General features: G+C 48.7%; 8 protein-coding genes across 8 annotated transcripts; 3 read left to right on the forward strand and 5 right to left on the reverse strand.

Annotated features, from left to right (window-relative positions):
* Positions 1-762: 762 nt before the first annotated feature.
* On the reverse strand, positions 763-1334 carry ADI1_1 (1,2-dihydroxy-3-keto-5-methylthiopentene dioxygenase; the record flags this gene model as incomplete). Its single annotated transcript, XM_064898436.1, has 2 exons — positions 763-1251; positions 1305-1334. 2 exons carry the CDS (start codon positions 1332-1334, stop codon positions 763-765), a joined length of 519 nt encoding a protein of 172 aa, XP_064754393.1.
* A 353-nt stretch (positions 1335-1687) lies between these two features.
* On the reverse strand, positions 1688-2932 carry MMM1 (ERMES complex subunit mmm1; the record flags this gene model as incomplete). The annotated part of the gene is made up of 1 exon (XM_064898437.1): positions 1688-2932. The coding sequence occupies one exon, from the start codon at positions 2930-2932 to the stop codon at positions 1688-1690; it is 1245 nt and encodes a 414-aa protein (XP_064754394.1).
* A 419-nt stretch (positions 2933-3351) lies between these two features.
* On the reverse strand, positions 3352-7123 carry LTR64_004090 (uncharacterized protein; the record flags this gene model as incomplete). The annotated part of the gene is made up of 2 exons (XM_064898438.1): positions 3352-4170; positions 4217-7123. The coding sequence occupies 2 exons, from the start codon at positions 7121-7123 to the stop codon at positions 3352-3354; spliced, it is 3726 nt and encodes a 1241-aa protein (XP_064754395.1).
* A 583-nt stretch (positions 7124-7706) lies between these two features.
* LTR64_004091 (uncharacterized protein) lies at positions 7707-8328 on the forward strand (the record flags this gene model as incomplete). Its single annotated transcript, XM_064898439.1, has 2 exons — positions 7707-8190; positions 8306-8328. 2 exons carry the CDS (start codon positions 7707-7709, stop codon positions 8326-8328), a joined length of 507 nt encoding a protein of 168 aa, XP_064754396.1.
* Positions 8329-9252: 924 nt separating this feature from the next.
* On the reverse strand, positions 9253-11405 carry LTR64_004092 (uncharacterized protein; the record flags this gene model as incomplete). The annotated part of the gene is made up of 3 exons (XM_064898440.1): positions 9253-9576; positions 9652-10551; positions 10923-11405. The coding sequence occupies 3 exons, from the start codon at positions 11403-11405 to the stop codon at positions 9253-9255; spliced, it is 1707 nt and encodes a 568-aa protein (XP_064754397.1).
* Positions 11406-12536: 1131 nt separating this feature from the next.
* LTR64_004093 (uncharacterized protein) lies at positions 12537-13920 on the forward strand (the record flags this gene model as incomplete). The annotated part of the gene is made up of 2 exons (XM_064898441.1): positions 12537-13062; positions 13109-13920. The coding sequence occupies 2 exons, from the start codon at positions 12537-12539 to the stop codon at positions 13918-13920; spliced, it is 1338 nt and encodes a 445-aa protein (XP_064754398.1).
* A 1661-nt stretch (positions 13921-15581) lies between these two features.
* On the forward strand, positions 15582-15956 carry LTR64_004094 (uncharacterized protein; the record flags this gene model as incomplete). The annotated part of the gene is made up of 1 exon (XM_064898442.1): positions 15582-15956. One exon carries the CDS (start codon positions 15582-15584, stop codon positions 15954-15956), a length of 375 nt encoding a protein of 124 aa, XP_064754399.1.
* Positions 15957-18532: 2576 nt separating this feature from the next.
* On the reverse strand, positions 18533-20171 carry LTR64_004095 (uncharacterized protein; the record flags this gene model as incomplete). The annotated part of the gene is made up of 3 exons (XM_064898443.1): positions 18533-19637; positions 19672-19870; positions 19928-20171. 3 exons carry the CDS (start codon positions 20169-20171, stop codon positions 18533-18535), a joined length of 1548 nt encoding a protein of 515 aa, XP_064754400.1.
* Between the last annotated feature and the right edge of the window lie 1856 nt (positions 20172-22027).

Below are 22027 nucleotides of genomic sequence, written 5' to 3' on the forward strand. Positions count from 1 at the left end.
CGTCCTGCAACAGCTTACCGAAATTATCGCGTTTCGTGTCGGACGTGTTGCATTACTGTAATAGCAAGTGATCGTCGCTGCACATTTTCTAACCTGTTCAGCATGAGATCGACCATTTGTGTCGTCGTCGCGATGCGACCCAGAAAGGCAAGTTAATTTCCAATGAGATTGCCTTGAGTAGAAGTTGCTTCAAACGATAGGCATGTGACGAAAACCTTTCGTGCTGCCGCTGTTTGTTCCCATCAGCTGTGATCACGACAATATTTCTTATCATAAATTACAATCGCAATAGTAGTCCCGAGACTAAATGCACATACATGCCCAGGCTGGAGGCTTGGCGTGCTTGGTTCACGACCGGACCACCTATGCTTGACGTAAAAAGTTCAGACTTGATGCATGGGAGATCTATTATTCGAAAGAAGCCGAAGCTACGTTGAACGCTGTGGTTAGGTGCATTGACGAGATCTGTCTACAAGCAGAGCAGACATATCTACGCTATGAACGGATGGAGAGGGTGATATGTGCTTTCTCTAAGGGAGCACCTCTTTAAGGAGTTCAGCAAGCAATATAGAGGTATACATTTTGAAGAATTCGAATCAGCTAGCTCACACCTTCCACTTCTCTAGGTGTATTCAATGAAACTTTCTGAACAAAGTACTGATCGAACATGCACCAGCTTGAATATAACATGCTAACAGTTGACGAGATGAGACTATCCATGCCACTTGTATGCAAGATATCTGATCTGGAAATATCACCAGTCTAGCTACCTCTCTGCGTCAAGTATGCCGCTCTGTGCTGGTTCGCATCGGTATCCTCGCCCCTATTAAGTGGCGTCCACTTCGGCTCATCCTTGAACAACCTCATTGCCTTAATATAGTTGTCCTCAGCCGTGGTGAAGCGATGATAAATCCCAGCAGGCAGAATAATCAAATCATCCTTCTCAAGCCGAATCCGAATCCAGTCATCACCCTCCGATCGAACGTCAAAGTATCCCGCGCCATCTCTGATGTATCTAATCTCTTCATCTTCATGCAGATGCTCGTGGAAGAACATCTTCACTTTCGACTCGTAGACGTCTCCCATGGCCTGGGGCGAGACCGTGATTTCGTCTCTGTTCTTGTAGTTGCGCTCTTTCGCTAGGTCGTCGACAGTAGATAGCTGTGGGTGGTGGGAGTAGAGGACGCCGATGCTCTCGAGTGTAGTCTCGGGGACTGGACGGCCGGAGTCATGGGGGAGTCGCTGGTCAGCCTGGTGGATAATTAGATCGGTACTCTGAGCGAACGAGGGTAGCGAAGACTCACGTCGGATTTATCGTACCAGTATGCCTTCATTTTGCTTATAGTGTCGAGGTTATCGTAAGGAAAAGAGATGTCTTGGTGGTTGTTGTGAAGGGTCCTGGAAGTCGTGATTGTTTGAAACAAATTTTGAAGTTGCGACACCTGAAAGTTGACGTAGTCAGGCCTGAAGATTGACCCGCGGTGACAAAATTCTGGAATCTTGCGGGGTGCGGGACGAGCTTACGTACTAAGCTTTGAGTATGAGATCCAATTGGGTTTCTGAGCAACCCTGCAGAACCCTTGATTAACCCTACCACAATTGGAGAATCATGCGAGAATCAAATCAGCAAGTGCTTATGTAGAGTTCAAGTTGTAATCAAGAAGGTTTCATTCGAGGCGATATCGGGTCACGCTGGCAGCGCACCAGGAAGTCTCATCTCTTCGTCAATCACCACGGCCTGCGAGTTGCGTCGCTGAGCCGGAGCTCGCTTTCTGAGCCCTCGAATCATTGCTTCGGCCTCATCTTGTGATGGGAAGCTATCCCTGGTACGTTCAGATAAAGTCTGGGGCGGACTGAGTCTCTCGCTGTCCTTGCTCAACGGCCTATCGTCCTCTTGACCTTCTCTGACCCTGGTCTTCCCCATACGAGGCCACAAACCAGGTAGTGGCACCACCTGAACCCTTGGCTCCACAACCCGCTCTTCGAACCAAGCCTGAATCCTTGACTCTACTAACTGCGCAACTTTTGGAACGTCTTGAAGACGAGATCGCGAGCCGATCAAGCTCTTCACCGATAGATCCAACCTGTAATCTGGCAGGAAGGAAAATGCCAGGTTTGTCTTGGGCTTACTCGTAGTTTCGCCATCCTTCTGAGGTGGTATCTCACCAGTGGCAGGTACAAAACTTATGCACAGTGTGCCTGAGAACCTGACCAGTGAAACGGTTAGTGCCACAGGTAGAATAGCAGAGGCAGGTTTAGGGTAATTGAGAATTAGCGATGTCTCTATGCCCAAGGTGAGATTATCGTCAGATAGATCGACGTCTACCAGTGCCTGCAAACGCCCGCCTATCGCAGAGCTAGTATCATCCTCGAGTGCAGTAATTCGCACATTACTGAAAATGGGAAATTCCTCGCCTATAGATATTTCAGTGATTGTAATTTCGTCGATGAACGACGGCCTCTTCGCTGGATCATTAATAGCGTCGGATAGGCTGGCAAGGATAGAGGGACGATCTGCGGAAGAGTCCTTGAGGTTATACGCCGTTTGTCGGTACTCTGCTATCGTCTGTGCTATCAGCACATTGAACCAATCCAGGCTTTCTGGCTGATGCGTGTTGTGATTGATTCTGCCATGCCCCTTGTTCGGTATGTGATAGTACGTCTTCTTCAAGATGGAGTCTGTATCTGTCGCACTCGTGGGTACTGCCCGGAGCACATTGTTCGAGCTGGCCTTCTTTCTCAGGGATTCCGCAGGAGTATTTCGATTGCTCACGCCATGAAAGGAAGTGGTTCGAATGTGTTTTGAGGTGCGGTTTGCGTACGAGGACTGTGAGGGGGCTTCGCCAAAGATGAAGAACTTGATGAAGGCACCGATCAATAGGACGACCGAGAGCTGGCCAATCAATAAGCCTTGAGTGAAGGTCAAGGGCATTGTATTGTACTTGGGATCATGTACAAGCTAGCTGGATGCATAGCGTGCCTGTGGTTCGTGACGACTGGCGGAGGGGTTTTCCGAGAACAGACCTACCTCAATGCCATGGTTTGACTTGATGCTGCAGATGAGTCCTCCAAAAGGTTGCGCATTTCAATCTATTGACCTTCAAATGTTCTGTAGCAGCCCACAAGAAATTGCGGGCAAGAGCGCTGACGTCGGTTGGAGCAATTAAACAGCCCGTAGTTTTCAGGCTAAGGAACACCTAACTCCTCCTTCAATAGCAAGAAAAACTCATAATTTTGTTCATATAGCATACATCCGTCGACGACTTGGTGTCTACCATTACATGTTCGCATATATTGTTCTCACAAAAGGGCGATGAGCCAGCAGTCACTACTGCTTGAGCACTCACATGCTCATTTCTGACCCTTCCTCAGCAGCATCAAAGGCTTGCCAGCGTCAACGACATCATTCGGCTTGACAAGCAACTTCTCTACCTTCGCGCCTGCCATAGAGCCTTCCGCATTGACGTTGATCTCGAGTTTCATTGCTTCGAGTATCGCAACCACCTGATCCTCTTTCAGCTCGTCCCCTTCGCTAACCTGGATCTTCCACACATTGGCATTGACCGGTGCTTCCACGGGTATGATGTCTGGGTCACCAAGCAATTCCTCAACAGTGTCGACTGATATCTTGCCCTCCTCCTTCTCCTTGTTCCACTTCTCAAGCATTTCTTTCTCAACCTTATCCATTTCTGCCTGTGCTTCTCTTTGCTTTCGGCGGATCTCCTTGACTTCGTCTGCTGTTGTTTTCAACAGCTCGTTGTGCTGCTTCATATCAAATTCTACGTCCTCTATCTCGTATCGATACCTGCCACTTCGGAACTCCTGCATCAGAGTTTGATATTGTTCTTCCGAAACCTCATAGAAAGTGATCTGGTCAAAGTCATCAAACAGCCAGGGCTTTTCCAAGCTATAGGCGTTCTTGAACCCCAAGATATCTGCTGAGGGTATGGACAAGCCTGTATTCATGTAGCCACCTGGCGACTCAACGTTGTATAGAGCCATGCACGAGCCACCCCAACCGACCTGTCCCTCTGGGGTGTGTACACGAGAAGGATTCATCTTCGGACACTGGATGCGTTGACGCGGATCAATTGGGAGTGCTATTGGCAGGGCGATGAAGAATCCAATGGCCACTACCATAAGGGAGGATTTGACAAAGATATCGCGCAACTGTTTCACAGGTTAGCTGGGTATTGACAATATCCATTCGACTTACCTGCTGGTCACTGAATCCGTTGTTCTTAGCCACAAATGCCATCGGATCTGGCAGGTAACTGGCATAAGGTCGTTGAGTTTCCATATATCTCTTCAGACTCTCTTCCTGTGCCTTGTTCTTAAAAGTAATAGGCAATTTGTACTTGCGACCAGGAAACTTGGCTTCGCTCAGATCACCTATCTCGGACTCCAGTTTGATGAGATATTCCAGAAGTTCTGGTCTACGCACTTTCAAGGAGTTGAAATGGAGCATCAAGGAGTTACCACAAGGCATCCCTACATTCAGACTGCCATTGTTGAAGGATATCTGACCCTCGGCCTCTCTCAACTTCTTGTATAGTGTTACAGCCCGACACCGATAATTCAGATCGAACGAGCCGTGACCATAATCGACGAGGAGAAAGTCGTCACCACCTTGTCTGTATGATACAAGAGGTTGGTTAGCCTCTTCCTTGATTTGGTGAATGACTGCCGACTCCCATCCACCATTCTCACCAGATTGTGGCAGACCTTGATATTTCAAGGCGGACACGTCCCCAAATTGTGCTTGTCCTTTGCAACACTTCTCGATAGAGTCGAGGAAATTCTCAATCTCCTGACGTTTAGCTATAGCATCATCATACGAGATACGATGAAAGCGCAATTTGTTTCCTGCCTTCATCTGACCAACACGCCACCAGTCAGCCTTGATGATAGTCACGCTGGACAAGAACCCACCAAAATCCGGGGCATCGACTGGAAACAAACACGGGTCATCACCAGTCCAATTGACCGTACCAAGCGGATAGCCGTACTCAATGACGTTACTAGGATGTGCACCTCCCTCTCCGCCATCGAGCCTCTCCCATCGTGGTCGCGGTCCTATTAGTCGAATTCCACCTCTTGCAGCATTATGAGAGACCTTGAAAGTCGTCTTATAAAACTCGTCAACAAAGTCCTGCTTCAGAAATCCCTCGTCGTGCGGGCCAGGCATCGCAAGAAGATCCCATTCTTCTGGATAGGACGGAATTAGGCTGTCTGGCAGCTTCAAATCATCTTGGAAATGTGGAGGGTCCTTCACAATGCCGAGCAAGTCGCCTGCAGCTAGTGCTCTTCCTTGATAGCCGCCTACAGTCGTCATTGGCGCCGTGCTCTTTGACCCAAACCATGTCGCGATGGTAGGAAGTCCGCCATGGATGGCCAGGTACGATCGACAACCACCACCAGTAGTCTTGCCAATCTTCAGCCGTTGACCCGCCTCAATTCTTCTGCGTGTCCACATAGGAAATTTCTCACCATCTAGTTGTGCCTCCATCGGAGCACCGCACAAAGCTACCACAGCTGGGCCCAGAAACTTGAGGTCAGGTCCACTGAGTGTTATCTCGAGGCCAGCGACACTTTGTTCGTTTCCAACAAGGAGGTTAGCTATTCGAAAAGTAACAGGATCCATGGGCCCGCTATGGCCGAAACCACGTCCTACAGATGGTCGGCCCGGCCAGTCCTCGACTAACGTATAAGCGCCACCTGCGGTCACATCAATTGCTGCTGGCCTGTACTCGAAGCTTGACAAAAAGTTCGTCAGTGTTATGCCTGACTCAAACGTACTATCGCCCAGAATAGAAGCCAGAAAATCAAGATTCGTTGGTGGACCTGAGATCCGTGTTCCTGTCAGTAAGTCCTTCAGTCCGGCTATTGCCTTTTCTCGTGTGTTCGCATGCACCATAGCTTTTGCGAGCAAGGGGTCGTAGTTGGCAGATACGCGAATGCCTCGATGTACCCATGTGTCGATCCTGGAGCCAGGGACCTCTTTCCAAATCACTTCTTGCAACAATCCAGGTGAAGGCGCATAATCTCTGGCTGGGTTCTCTGCATATACTCGCGCCTCGACGGCAAACCCTGTTGGCGAGGAAGGCTGCAACTTCTGGAGATAACCAGCTTCCAACCCGCTTTTGCCAGCGAGTTCACAATCTGCTTGTTTGAGCATAAGCTCGACGAGGTCCACGTTATAAGACATCTCAGTAATACCATGCTCGACTTGCAATCTTGTGTTCATTTCCAGAAAGAAGAATCCTGTATGCTCATCGTCAACCAAGAACTCTACCGTACCAGCGGATGAGTAGCTAATTGACTCTGCGAGTCGGACTGCAGCTGAGCAAATCTTGTCTCGTAGCTCAGGATGCTTGCTTACGAAGGGACTTGGACATTCTTCGATGACCTTTTGATGTCTTCGCTGAATCGAACACTCTCGCTCGCCGAAATGAATCGCCTTGCCTCGGCCATTGCCGAAAACTTGCACTTCTATATGATGCGAATTTGGGTAGAACTTTTCAATGAAGAGACCTGCGTTTTTGAAGAGCGTTTCGCCACGAGATTGAACAGTCTTGAATGATTTGCGAACATCGCCATCGTTGTTACAGGTCAGTAAGCCCATACCACCACCTCCGGCCGTGGCCTTTAACATCACTGGATATCCGAGCCTATTTGCCTCTGAAGTAGCCTCATCCTCCGAGCCAACCAGACCTTTCGTTCCTGGCACGATAGGTACCTCTGCCGCCGAGGCGAGCTCTCTAGCTGTATGTTTGATACCAAAGTCCTCGATAGCCTTAGGGCTTGGTCCTACAAAGACCATACCGGCTTCTGCGATCTGCCTTGCAAATTCTGCGTTTTCTGATAAGAAACCATATCCGGGTATAATTGCATCTACATGGTTGTCCTGAGCTACTTTGATAATTTGATCACCGTCCAAATATGCCTTGGAGTCGGGTCCGGAAAGGAGTACAGCATGATCTGCTGCACCGACATGAATAGAAGCGGCATCAGCAGGAGTGTAGATCGATATGGTCCTGACCCCTAATCTCTTGGCTGTCTTAATCAGTCGAACTGCGATCTCACCTCGATTTGCAACCAGTAGAGTTTTGAGCTTTTCCATGGCCACCACGACAGAATTTGTGATGCTTTCCACAACGTAGGGTGCTATCGCATGGGCAGGAAGCTAGGGACAGGTTGAATATGCTCTAATGCAAACGCGTTGCGATGTGTATTTGTTGCACGGACAAGACCGTAACTCCAAAAACACAATGACTTGAGGGGTCGGATATTACACGTGTGCGGAGGTTGACGTAAGTAAGATCTATTGTTTTGAAGGACTGATCAACCCATAAAGATGTGGTGGACGTTTCAGTTCAACTGGGAGTAGAGCAGAGGCACTTTCTAAGCAATACCAAAGGCTTGAGTCTAGAGCATGGCACAGCAAGTCAACCCAGATGACCTGCCTCCTCCAATAAAGCACAAAGCCTTGCTCAACGTCGACCTAGGCGAAGCGGTGAGCTTCTTTCGCAATCTAGTCGGCAACCTGGTTAACACTTGACAGTATGGTAACTTCAAATGCGGCCCAGATGACGAGATACTGCCGTTGATTGACCATGCAAATATTGCTTGTGGTTTTCATGCGTATGTCTGGGCTGAATGAGCTTCGATACCAAGCTGACCTGGGCAGAGGCGATCCAGTCATTATGGCTGAGACGGTTCGAAAATGCAAAGAACTTGGTGTAAAATGTGGTGCTCATCCAGGCTACCCTGATGTGCAAGGCTTTGGTCGACGAGAGATTCATATGGAGGCCGAAGAGCTCACAGCAATGATCGTTTACCAGGTTGGTGCCTTGAAAGGCTTTCTTGACAGAGAAGGTGTGCCATTACATCACGTAAAACCACACGGGAAGCTGTATGGCGTGATGTGTCGAGACTATGATGTTGCACGAGCAGTCGTCGCAGGCGTACCTCCAGGAGTACCACTCTTTGGTTTGCCTGGCACTGCAATGGAAAAGGCTGCAAATGACCTGGGAGTGCCATTTGTTGCAGAGCTCTATGCTGATGTGAAGTATTCGAGCGACGGCATGCTAGTGATTGACCGGAAGAAGAAGCCGTGGAAGAAGGAGGATGTGCGAGCACATATCGGGCAACAGCTGAATAGTCAATCAGTGACGGCGACTGATGGCAGTACAGTGAAGCTCCCACTGAAGGACTACCCGGTATCCATATGTTGTCATTCTGATTCTCCTGGCTGTATGGAGATCATCACAACAACGAAAGATGTCATTGATGAGTTCAATAGAAAGCACAACCGTTGAGGTGTGATTGCTGTTGCATCAACCTCTCAGGCCTCGAGAGGCCTGCTGTCAAGCAGTTGCGTGAATCACAATCGCGATTTCTAAGTTTGAGTCAGGATTCTGCTCACGATTTTTTCGGAGAGACAATTGATGGAAATCGTGTTTGGTTGATTTTAAGCTCACACATCAAGAGCTGCATTGCTGATGTTCTCATCTTGTGCCTAACCTGTTTTTTCGTCGTTTGTTCCAACAAGACGACTTTCGGCTACATGATACCATGTAGGCTGTTCGAGTCTCTGCAATATCTCACCACGTTCGAGAGATGCCAAGGCTGTGCAGCTTGTAATACACGAGCTGTGTAGACAGGTTAAGGATGTCGAACGCTGATTAGATCGAACAAATGTGTATGGTGGAACCCCTTGAAGGTCATTGGAGGTCCAGTCGTTAACCCACTTTGACCTCCGACGACCTTCCCTAGTAGCCTTCTCTCAAACACATTGAGTTTTCCTGCCTTCTCTTTCGTCATTTCCTGATCTGATAATCGATGTGTCTAGACACTCGAGCAGCGACTACTCGAAGCAATGGCAGAATTTAAGGTACTAGGCGAGTTCGTTACATTCTGGTGTATGTCTGAGCTCGAATAGTTCAAGCTGATTGAATGTGAAGATGTGTCGTTTCGATTACTGACATGACAGCATTCTATTATGGTCTCAAGAGACCGCTATGGGTTCTTCGGGCACATTTCAGAATTCTGAATCATTGACTTCAAGCTCTTCTTCGATTTATGGGACAGTCAGTGCAGCAGTGCTATGTCCGTCGACAGTGACCCTAGTGACGGTACGTTTTCGAGCGAGGTTGTGCTGTTTTAGGCAATTCTCTTCGGGTTTCGCAACAAGAGTTTGAGTTGCCGTCGCATGACAAGGAGCAGCTCATCTCACTCATGGTGAAACGTCTAACCAGAGTTGATTGCGGAAGAGACTTCGAGCTCCAAATTTGATTGGTATAACCAGCGCATATCATCGAAGCTCTCCGATACTTTTGGGTCTTTAATTTTGCCTTCCCGGATCAAACTATTCCTTTCAGCCTCAGGGAGTCTCTGCACGTTTGTTGCATTGGTTGCCCAATCAAAGATGGCATCAATACGGGTCTGCCTCATCTTTTGCCATGCTGTCAGTGCTGTAAGCAGGCTCTTCGACTTCTTGAGCATTAGAACCAGACAGTACACATCCTCTAGAGCTTGATTCACTCCTTGGCCGCTCGATGGAGGTATAGCGTGCTAAAATCGATCAGCACAAAGCTCATACAGCCGTACTTATGGAATAGCAAACAGATAGGATTGTGATGCACTTACCGCCGCGTCTCCAAGTATTACCACGCACCCAGTGTTCGAATGCCACCTTTCGAGCTTGGGCATTTTTAGAAAAGGCCACAAGTAGATCGACTCCTTAGCCTTGCACACTTGGTCGATGATCTGTTTCGCAGTATCATGCCAATCATCGTACCCCTTTCGGAAAAAGTCGCATAGTTTGTCCTTGTCGACGGCCAAAGCATCCCACTCGGCACGACTATTCTCTGGCAGCCGGACCTGCATCCCGACCATGATCTCCTTGGCTTGAGGATCTTCAGGCATTATGAAGAATGCACCCGGTTTACCCTGGATCGTGCATGCTGGCTCGTAGTCAGAGTAGGGCCATTTGACAGTATCTCGACGGATATGTGCCAAGTTACCCACTATTCCAGTATACTGGGGTCGCGTCTCAGCGTCAATGTACTTTCGTACTGTAGAGAAAATGCCATCCGCTCCAACCAGCATGGACGTGTGCTTGGTTTCCCCATTAATGCGGAAGCTGACACTAGTATCACTTTCTTGCGATATGCCATCGAAGCGAGAGTTATACTTTATGTTAATATTGCGCTCCTCCAGCATCAACTTCATCTCAGTAAGTAGGATCTTGCGCCAGAGGCGGTGGTTTTTGTATCCATAGAGCTGTTCGTTGGCGATCAACGTCTTGCGCGTGGTCTCGTCTTTGTCGTTTTTGTAAGTTCGAAACTCGGACTTCCAGCTTCGGTCAGTAATGCGTGAAAAGACGCCGAGTGCGTCCAAGACTTGCAGCCCATTGGGTGTCAGTACCACACCACTCTGATTGTCCTCCGCTTCCTTACTCCTCGACTCAAAGATCTGGCATGGTATGTTTTCCTGGTGTAGAGCTAGGGCAAGTGCAGTTCCCTGATTTTCGTGGTGGGTCAGATTCTCGGCACATCAGCATTGAACGATGGTCTTACTGCGAGTCCAGCTCCGATAATAGCTATGTCAGTAGGCAGCGCGCTCATGCTGCCATCTGGCGTCGCAATTACACAACTTTGAAACGTAGAATCGCACAAAACAGATGGAAATGCAAATCGCCGAGGTTGGGGTATAATTGGAGGTGCTTTCGACACTCTCGGCACACTGTATATTCATGCTGATTGTGGTGATCCCCAATATCAAACTAATCCTGCATAATTCGTGGCTTTGTCTGCTTTCGCCATGCAGTCTTCGACTATATCCCAAAATCGTGTCAAATCCATTTTCCGGGGCACAAAAACTCCGCTCCTCACTGGCACAATCTTCGTTCGTCCTACTTGTTCACCATCGATCTCAACTTCAACTTGCCAACGCTCATGATGCGAGTCATCGAACAGTGGGTCTGAAGCCTCGGAGAGCTGATCCAGCAGAATTGCTACTGCTACCGGGTCATGTAGGGGCGGACCATCTGTCAGCCCAAAGACATCCGCGTATGTCTTCGCAAAGAACACTAGCAGCTCGTAGAACATCCGTCGTAATCTTGTAGGTGGGTCACGCTTATCTCTTCCATAGAGCAGCAATTTGCGTTCCTGCTCCGTTGCACATACTTGATGTGTGAGATCGAGAGTGATCAACGACGTCTTCGATGCAAGTTCGGAGTTGGAAAATATGGACTTGGCAGCCGCAGGATCGCACCAGATATTGAACTCTGCAAAGGGAGTCATGTTGCCGATCCGAGAGCGCCGTCGACTTGTGCTTTCTTCCACGAAATCGGGGCCCATGTATACATGAGTAAAGTCGTCTCCAATGGCGCCCCCCATTATGCTGAGACCTTTGAGATGGTCGACCACCTGTTACACGTAGTTGGACTCAGTTGATTAGGAACAACAGGGCAGATGGTGCTTACCTCTGGAAAGACTGTAAACAATAGCGCAACGTTTGTTAAAGCTCCTGTAGCTACAAGCCATGCTGTCTGTGGTGGGCAGGACATCAGGCAATCTCGCATTTCCTTGATAGCATTGCAGTGCGACAACGGCAATCTGCTGGGTTGCGGCAATAAGTCTGTACCGTCCAAGCCACTTTCGCCATGGACCTCAGGCGCATGTTTTGGAAGTGTGCAGAATGGTTTGGCGGAACCAGGAAAGATAGGAACTACATCTTTAGAAATAGCCTTCAACACACTGAGGGCGTTATTGGTAGTCTTTGCTAGTGAGGCATTGCCGTGTACTGTGCTTATTCCTAGCAACAGGAGGCGGTCGTGATATGCAGCGACCAAGATTGCGAAAGCGTCCTAAGGAGGTCAGCAGCATCGCCCGAGGACGGCTAGTTAACATACATCATGACCTGAATAGTTGTTAGAGAAGGCAGCCGTTGATCTCGCACTGGCATACCAGGGTCACAATCAAGCCAGACGGGGACTTTATCAGGTGTCTTAGGCATATTTCCTGTTTATCGAGCTCAATGAGAAGTTTGGGATACACAGATGCACGAGAATACAAGGCTCAATCGAAGGCGGACAATGCCGGAAGTGGACAAGCATAAACAAGCACGGATTTGTGTGGTGAACAAGAACAGCACGTATTCGTCATCAACCTGGTCGCTGAATACTTGAAGCTTCTGCCAGACCATAGTATAACATTGAGGAGCATGGATTGTATGAAAGTGAAGCAGTTTGAGTTGTGATGAAGATTAGACAGGATGCTTGGTTGCAATGGCCTGATTCAGTCTCGAAGGAAAGTGCCTAGGGCAATAGTGCCTCAGGCAGACTTGTTGTGCCGCGCTCTTGCAAAACTTGAGGTTCCCGGACGCACCTGCCTCGAGCCAATCATTGTCGACCACGCGTTCGACGATACATCTTGACCAAAGATTGCTTCACGATAGTAGCCCCTGCATTGCCAGCTGGCAGTCGAGCACTGTGTAATCCGTCATGAGTTTTACCTGTTTCGTGTGAGATGTCCGCGACCGTTCCTCTTCTTCCTCCCGGTCAACCTCAATCAAAAGCAGCGCCTACAGCCCAGTTAGTAACCTCGCAAGCAGCGGTCAACAATGAGGCAGACGCTGCTAAGCCTGTGCAGAGTGATAATGCGCGTGCAAAGATGAGTCGGATGGGCCGCGACACAAGCTCGACGGATCCCACTTCCAGACAGACAACATTAGCACTGATACAGCGAGTTCTCGTACCAAACAAATCCGGGCTGACCGATACCACGATTAATGTGACAGCAATAGAGGATATCCTCCCTCCGTTGACAAGCTCAAACGATGTGGACCTGGAGCTCTACGCGATCCTAGCCATTATTGTCAAAGACTTCGTCAATACCTGGTATACCAAAATCACTCCAGACCATGATTTCGTGGAGGAGATCATCCAGATATTCGCTCACTGCAGCAGAGCCCTCGAGCAACGACTCCGCCAGATTGATAGAACGACGTTGTTTATGGATGAGGTACCTTTGTTGATACAACATCACCTAGATGGTAAAGAGTCAGAACACACACGGCAGACTTCACTAACGATGTCTAGCATATCGAACCGCTAAGTCGACTACCCTAGCCTCTCCTCATACCGGGTCACTTCGACAGATCTACCACGAATTGATGCCACACCCGGCTCTTACGCCTGTTCCTCTCGACGACCGAGCCGGGACGACCGAACTTCTACAGCAGAGCTACGAAAGAGCCTATCGTCAACTGCTCGTACAAGGAAGCCTTGGGATTCTCCTTCCTACTGAAGACCTTCAAAACGGTCCCCTACGTGTGCTTGTCGGCGATATCGTTGCCGATCTAATCATTGGCCAAGCACTTGCGGGCAAAATTGCTCAAGCCTGGTTTCTGCACGATGCCGTTCGGAAGGCCACAGCACTTGTAAGTGGGAAAATTCAACCGAAGGTCAGTGGCAGCGAATATCGCGATGATGCAGCGAACCGTCTTCAACAGTTTGGCCTATTATCTTCTAATTCCGCACCTGACCATCGCCATTCGTCAACCAATACCCAATCACAGATGGTCACCTGGTTTTGGAGGATCATGCAGTATGGATACATGGTCTACCTCTTCTCTATATTTGTCCTAAAGGAGGCGCACACGGTCCGATCGAAACCAGCGCGAGTCTATCGTTCTCGGGTGGAGGCGTCGAAGGTTCATCTGCACGTCCCGAACCCAGACGATCAATCAGTCCAGCCTGTGATTGCATTTGGTGTTTACGCCATGATCTCCACATTGCTGAGAATGGCTGACCGCATACCGTGGACAACGGGCATACTGGAGTTTTGTCAACACATCCTGCTGCGAGGTATTGGCCACGTGGGACGTGCGAATTCCTATCTTGACAGGTGAGTTAACACCTGTTGTACTGTTTTGAACCCTCCGCTATCTCCTAAACACCCTGAAACAAGGTCGAATCCCGGCAACTGGGCCTGAAAGTATGAGCCCGTACACAACGCTGCATGAGGTCGAAGTCATATGATCTGTCAAATGTCCTCAGATCCAATACCTGAACATTTGCAAAGTAAGGCATGTGCTACCAATGACCAAAGCCCCACTCCCACCACTACCACGTGTGGAGTCGAAGTCGACTCGTTTGGTTTCGAGAAGAAAAAAAACAAGCGTGTATTTTGAACATGTCATTACGATACGCAGCCGTATCGTAATTCTCTGTCAAGACGATTTATCTTATTGGACACTTTTCGCAACTAGCCTTACTCAATTCGGCGTTACGTACACTCCTGGCACCACAGCATTCTCTCATCCCTCTCCCTCGTTGTCTGTTGCACTGATCCGATGCATCCAAGACACAACATGGTCACAGGTCATTGACGTCGGGCCGTCGTGGCTGGCCATGAAATGTGTTGAGACAACAGCGATGTGGAAGCAATTCAGATGTTGACGCTTGTTGACTTCCTTGACTTGCGAATGCAGAACGCAAAAGCACGAATATGCGTCGGTCGCGCCTCGAGGTCCACTTAGACACTCACATGCTGAGTATCTGTTTAAGCTCCGAGAACGGTCCGCTAGTATTAGGCCAATCATTATCTCGCAGCACTGTCGACTTGAATCGTGTCCACCGACACTATCTTTCACCCAAGTTGTTCCATTTGTCGAGTTACGTTCACAACCCCAACCTCCCGATTTGAAATGTTGTCCAGGACATCCAATGAGAAAATTCACTCTACTGGAATGCTTCGACTTTGTCAACTCGAATGTTGTGGTTGGACGTTATTCTATCCAAACGACCAATTGCACAATACGAAACCGAGGCACAGTAGCCCATGATCAACTACATTCTACACTCCACACTCCTTCGAGACATCTCGTTCTTTCAATAGTCGAGATCACGAAAAGCTTTTTTCCAACTCTCAGACCCAGCTACAAAGCAGTGAAACCTCGAGCACTACAAGGTCTGAATGAATGGAGCTCAAGATTTCGGCGAATATCGCCAATGCTGATCGCAGGCATCAGAACAGTGGCGCTTCGAGGCTAGCCACTACTCGCTGCGACGGAATGAGCCTCCACATCTCCAAGACGTGTTTGATAGTGCATCTCCATCCTACCCTAAAGTAGACGTTGCCCAGCTGAAGATCCCGTACCACATCTTACGTCGACCTCTTCTCCATCATGCACCTGGTTAGAGTCTCGATCGACTCGAAGCAGAAAGACAACCACGGTGTTGTTTCCAAGTCTAGAGCAGATCGACGCTCGATATACACAAACGGCTGTGCCGACCTACCCTTCACGATCAGGAGCTGTGATTGCTTCCTTCTGAAGCTCGCTTTGTTGTGTCTCGCCCTCAGCTTCTTGAGCAACTTCTTGGAGCAGGAGGGTCAAACTTTGGATGCTGTTCTCGTCCTTCTTGTCTTCGGGTTTGGTGCAATGATTTCCTACTAACCAGTCTGTTCGATAGATTTTTATACCACGCCATCGAGACGCACGTGCTTCCTAGCTCTCTATTGCCAATGGTACTTCGAAATTTGCGCGTGGCACTCTTTCCTAACAATACCATGGGGCCGCCAGCACCACCTCCACCTTCACCCGAGGAAGCACAAGAAATTAAGCATCAAGCGGCGAGGTCAATTGCATCTCTTCTTCCGGCTGTCGTTACGCGAAGATACTATGCAACCAACGACGATAGCGATCTCGTCGATCAAATCGAACAAGATATACTTGAGCCGTTTGATGATGTCTATCTCAACAAGCACTTGATATATGCCATTCTTGAGCTGATACTGGTGAAGTTAATTCCTGAATTGGGCCAACAGACCATCACTGATCTGCTTGCCGATCGAGGCGTTGTTTCAGATGAAGATTTTGGTCCGGTGGCTATTAGTCCGGATACTGATGAGGACGAGAATGTAAACTCCCCTAAAGTAGCTTGACATTCATAAAACATTCCAGATTACAGTGCGCATAAACGTCTGCTCTGGGGGGGCGCCTCATGCAGTCTTAGGAGACCTTGTGGTATATTCAATCGCAGTCGTAACTGAACGAGCATGCCAAATGCTTGGTCTACCTTGCCACCGGACGTGTTTGACGTCAGTATCTGGTCTGGCGACATTGCAAATACATCGCTGGCAATCTGCAAAAAAGTGCAATCTATTCTGGCAAATTCGTCCGAAGCAAAGAGCGCAGCAAGGTCTGACGATTCTCTTCATCCGTGCATGCAGCGCCTGCAGTTGCCAGACTTTCACTTCGTGCAGATTGCTGCCCAAGTAGCTAGTTCGCGATCGCTGTAAAAGCTACAAATGAACTGCATGATCGGCGTCTTGGTGGGCCGATCGCTTCTGCGCTTTGTGCCTGAGCTTTAGCTAAAAGAGCTAGACTGGGCACAAAGGACATTTTTTCAAATGTACGTTTTATGTACGCCATTTCCCTTCCTAGACAAAGTACCGACATGCATCGGTAGTTTGTTGTCGCACAATAATGATGCTTACTCGAGCTCAGCGAAAGTGAAGCGGGTTTTTTGCTTCTCTCTCTTATTGATAGCATTGTTTGTTCGTCGCCAAGTATGTGGTTGCATCTTTCATGCCCAACTAGTCTTTCGCTCGGCTTGTGCAAGGATGCAACGATTTTGACGTGGTTCCGCCTGCATGCGTCAGAAGAATACTTACTGTAACCAACCCTTGACTTTTTGCGCAAGGGAGCTCTAGACGACGATATTGACATACCTTAGTCTCGTCCTTTTCGCCCGATGTCGCAAGATGAGGCTGAAGAATTTTGTGAAACTCGAAGTCTCGCTTGATACTTTGGCGAACCGACTATTGTTGTTGCCACGCCTGGCGGCGTGAATACTAGATCAGTAGAGTTATGGCCGGTCTCACCCCTCCCTCTGGACAGCGAGCATTGAAATCGGGCTGCACTGGACCCGATGGCATCTGGTCAAGTGATCGTCGAGACACGTACCTGACCAGTTTGTGGGTAATGTCGGGCACCTATATGACGCAGAGCTGTCATGGCGTGACGTGCTCTAGCGTTGCTTCGGAGAGAGGTTAGATGCTAAATGAGGCAAACGTTGTATTGTACCTGAGACGGCAGCATCCTTAGAACGAGCCACAACGGCGATCGAGCAGGCCGGTACATAGTGACCGTGCAAAGCGAGTCAGGATATTGTCCGAGAATGACATCTTCGATCTCGTGAGATAGCGCAAGACCGAGAGATGTTGGGTAGATATCGTAGTCAATTTGGTCTAGACTATCGACAGTCCAAGCTGGTCAATAATATCAACTAGCTGCTCTTGCAACTAATTAGCCACGGACTCGAGACCAAGATCCTGGGAGTGAGACATTTAGCAGGTGGCGATGATGTACATCTAATCATCTCAAACATTCTGTCAGGTGTCTTGTCAAGATAGATAACAAGGTTTCGGGATATCTCAAAAGCACCCATGTCCCGACCCGTCAAAATGTCAAGTTCGCATTCGGAGAAGGTCATGTGTGGGAAGGGGGTGGGATGGGATGAGATGACTCGTCTGGAGCCTTTCTCAATCCTACCGTTTCAGTATCCATGTGACCAGGTTTTTAGAGTTCAAGATATTGAGTGTGATTCGGAAAGCGCCAGCGGCAAGTCGCGAAGGGAGAAGGCTTGATACGTGAGAATGTATGGACGTGGGTTTGGTGGGCTGAGCTGGATTGATTTCACGTCTGTGGGGGTGAAGGAGTAGCAATAACAAATACACCCAGCAATGTTGCAATATACGCTATGGACGAGGGGGATGAAAGATTGCACACGTACACATGGCTTTGATTGGATAAACCGAGAAGTAACATTCAATTCATACTGTCTGATCTGATCATTTCAGCCAATGAGACTCGTCTTCAATCATGACACGAAACTTCGTCTCAAGGTAAATCCTGAGAATCTCTGTTGTGATACTTCGATCCAGGCTCCGAAAGCTCAAACGGCCACTGGTCAGCCTCCTTGATACGTGTATCGGTCCTGGTGCCCTGAGAGCTGGGAATATCTGTATAGTGCTTTTCACCCCTTTTCATAGACAATAATCAAGAAGGTTTTCCGCGGAGAATTGCTTCTCGCTTGTGAGAAAAATAAGTCTTTAGTGAAAGATTGACAGAGAAAGAAAGCTGCAATGCGTAACCGAGTACATACTCAACAATGAAAGTTGTGAGCTTGCGCTCTTTTCATGTAATGCAGGTCGTGGTCTCGTCATCCAACGCAAGTTCACACCTGCTGCTTCTCGTTGGTCCATCTCAATGGGTTCGTCCAATATTAGGACGTCAAAGGAATGCTCTCCGACATAAAGGAGAGTCCGCAACTCATATGCTAGCATGCTATAAACGTCGTAAAAAGCCAAAAAGCCCACTGCTGCAATCGAGCCAGTGAGTAAATCGAGACTCGCGTCTCAAAAGTGACAAGGACATACTCGTCCTGTACCGAAAAATGTAAGGTTGCCAAATGGCAGAAGTCATGAATAGAGACAAACTCTGCAAGATACTGATCTCACATTGACATCTCAATCATGGTTCGCTTCTTTGAGAGTCGTGGACTATCCATCATCTCGACGTGATGCATGCCACCAGGTAGCATAGGTGTGCCTGTTGGACTTCTAGTTTTGAGCAGCTTCAGCTTTTCCATTAATTTACCAATCATCACGTAGTCATCCGGCTCTGCAACATCAGGTCGTTGCTCCAAGATTTTCTTGATGTTGTGTAGAGCTTTGATGGTGTCGTCTGGGTATGATGGTGATCCGGGCATGCTGATGGGTGATATGTCAGCCGATCGAGGAAGTGGCGGCGGTTGCATGGTTGAATAACGAACTCCTTCTGCTTCGTGAATGTCCGGCACCGACTTGTGACGTTTCATGGTCTGCCTGGGATCGACCGAGACTTGCTTCTGATGGTTGGCGTTACTCACAGAGCGTACAGGCAAGGCAGGCAGGCTCGTGTGGGAAGATCCAGGCCTTGACGCTGAAATTGCCACTAGTTGTGGCAAAGTCATGCTCCTCTGTCGTGAAGACATTTCAATGCCATCGTCTTCAAACATCGAAGAGACATAGTCTCGTCCCAATTCAGGCGATACTGGACTCATGAGTGCTCCCGAGCTCAAGTTGCTGTCAGAAGGGAACCCATGTGTGAGCGACGGCGACTGTTCGTACTCGGCGACATCGAAGTCGAAGATACCTCCGCCACGGTTGGACCTGAGAGCTGACTCTTCGATTGCTGATATCGGAGGAGATACTAGCCCATTCACTGAAATGGGCGAGTTATCTAGTGTTTCTGAATGCGAGGTGCTTGTCTCTGCGGTATCTTCACGGCTTGTAGTCCTGGAAGTGCTATGTAGGTGGTGTTTCTGAAAGTTCTCCAGCCATTCTGTGCTTGTGTAGACCTGCTGGTCAGTCCTTCCGGAGGTGAACATTAGCACTTGTTTACGTAGCTCATCAGTGGTTAGCAGAAGACCTTTTTTCTGTTGGTTTCGTGCCCAATTAGCCAGCGTCTTCTCTACGTCAGGTAACTTCATTTTAGGTTTCTTGCCTGGACTGGTCACTTCCTCCTTCGCTTGGACCTTCATGTACTTCTCCTTCTGGCGCAGGATTTTCGACACAGTACTAACGAAGTCAGTTCAGAATCTAGCATGATCACGGACTCGCTTGCCTTCGTTCAACATTGAACTTAGCCCCAATCTGGGTCTGCTTCATCGTGGGATTGTTTTCGGCTTCCAAACACATCAACCTCCTCTCATCGTCGGTGAGCTTACGACGTGAGCTCGATGCTTTAGCGCTAGTTGGGGTAATATCAGAGCTCATGCTCGTTGCTGAAACAGGCGTTTGAGTCGAGACAGCTGGTAAGATGGGCTGTGGATAATTGGTGGAATTTGCTATCATACTTGGCCACATACCGGCATGGGGCATTATCAATGGTGGTGGCATCTGACTGTGCTGTGGTGTAGCATATGGTGGAGGTCGGGACATTGGATAGCTTGGTTCCAGAGGCATTGGCGTCGAGGTCGTGTAGTCATATCCATGATAAGCGTTTTGTCCTCCATTGCCATGTTGCTGTCCTGATTGTGTATAGGTACCGAGTCCTGCCCAAGAATCATTGCCGTAGCTGGGGGTGTGCGATTCATGGTGACTCGGTGACATGGCTAGCAGGAGCTGCATTGATCACAACAGCTGTTGTGTGTCGTGATCGACGCTAGCTTTTGACGGCCGTTGTGTAAACCAAGATACGGCAGTGTCAAGCTGCACGTACCCGGTAGCCCCAAAATGAGTTCAAGCTCGACCGAAGCGTAATTTCTTGAACGTATGCTCTATGATAGTGGTATTCTTGCGCAACACATTTCGTGGTTGCAACGTGGCAGGCCCAAGTCAACAGAGAGATGTGAGGAGGAAACGGTGGATAATGTGCATATGAATTCGGTAGCTTGTTCGTGGACTGGTGAGTAAACCCAAGCTGCATGCACGACGTGCAGGGACTGTAGAGGTCGCAGTGGGAAGTGGCACAAACATCCAAAGCGTCATGCAGTATGGTAATATTGTGGGCAATATGTAGACCGATGAAGCGCTAAGCTCTCTAAAGGCCGAGGGACGGGTCGAAGGCGCGCTCGATGCTGATAAGTGCAGTTTAGAGGATGACCAGGGGCCTTGTTTTAGCCTCCAAGAGTTCTCCACACCCCTAGAGGACAGTTCAAGCCACTGTATTTGCGTTGAGAAAGTTATGCTTGGGGTGTTCGATATTCGATGGTTGCTGAAGACATTGCTGGAGAATCAAGCCATCGAGGTGGGTGAGATTATATTTAACGTGAAGCTGCACCGGTAGTGAAGTGCACCAGGGGCCCAGAAGAGTGCACGGAGAAAAGAAAACGTGCCTGGTTGCGTCCATGTGGAAACCAATATTCCGAACAGTAATCCCCCACGTGAAGGTATCAAGTCGTTTGAGGCAGAAGAATTACTTGAATTGATCTCGCGGCATCAAATGAGATCTCCGCATCGAGGGCTTTTCGTCTCGTTCAACGATGACTCGTGGGATCAGAGACAATGGCTCAGTGCGCCATCAATAGCGACCCAGATAACAAACCAAGTTGGCATGACCCCAGGATTCGACATGCGTGTACTCACAGAGAGATTGGCGCTCCAGTCGACAATAGCTACAGAGTCTAAGTCCAAAAGCGATCAGAGTTGGAGTAAGAACGAATGACGATGTTTTGCTGTATTCTGCAAATATGATGTATTGTACGGTAAGGTCGTATCTTGGTACGTTACGGTGCAAATACAGCTCGCAGAGGACCAGCTGATGTCTGTCAAGCTAGTCAGAATGCAATATAGACCAAGGACAATAGCAGAAACATAGCAAATACGCGTCGTCAATAGGAATATGCTGTGCAACAATAAAGGAACCTAACGACAAGAATGGTGGCTCCTTTCTGCACACCAACGAGCAAGGTTAGAGCTGTCTTCATGATATGGTTGGTCCTTATGGGCGGCAAGGTATGGCTGTCTAGTGGAGTGATGAGCTCGAACGCGCAGGCATTAATGGTTTCAGCATAAAAGCCAGGCAAACCAGGGGCCTCGCTGCAACAGCTAAAATGTGCCTCTTTAGTCGACATCGGTGGAGACAAGCTCTTAACGCAATCACAACTCCGAAGGAAGGCATGATGGATATCGTTGAGTTTTAGCAGACTACCCGAAATGATTCCCTTCATGCAACATGCAAGCCTCGAACGCCCACGCCTCGAAATCCTTCAAGGTGGAAAGCGAGCCAAGCGAGATCGTTTACGAGCGAACGGCGGTTTGTCGTCAAACTCAATCTACCTCACGGGCACTGTTCGGAGCGCTACGGATCGTGCTTAACCTCGCCGCTCTTAGCTTGTCAAAGGCAAGCAAATTGTACGAGCATGCCGAAGATCAAATTGACCCTAACTTGATTTTAAACTCTGGAGACCTTCTTACCCAAGGCGAGTCAACTCCAGAGACAAAAGGTGTAGTCAAAGAGTGATATT

Source organism: Lithohypha guttulata (assembly GCF_036872675.1).
Source record: "Lithohypha guttulata strain CCFEE 5908 chromosome Unknown scaffold_3, whole genome shotgun sequence".
NCBI lineage: Eukaryota > Fungi > Ascomycota > Eurotiomycetes > Chaetothyriales > Trichomeriaceae > Lithohypha > Lithohypha guttulata.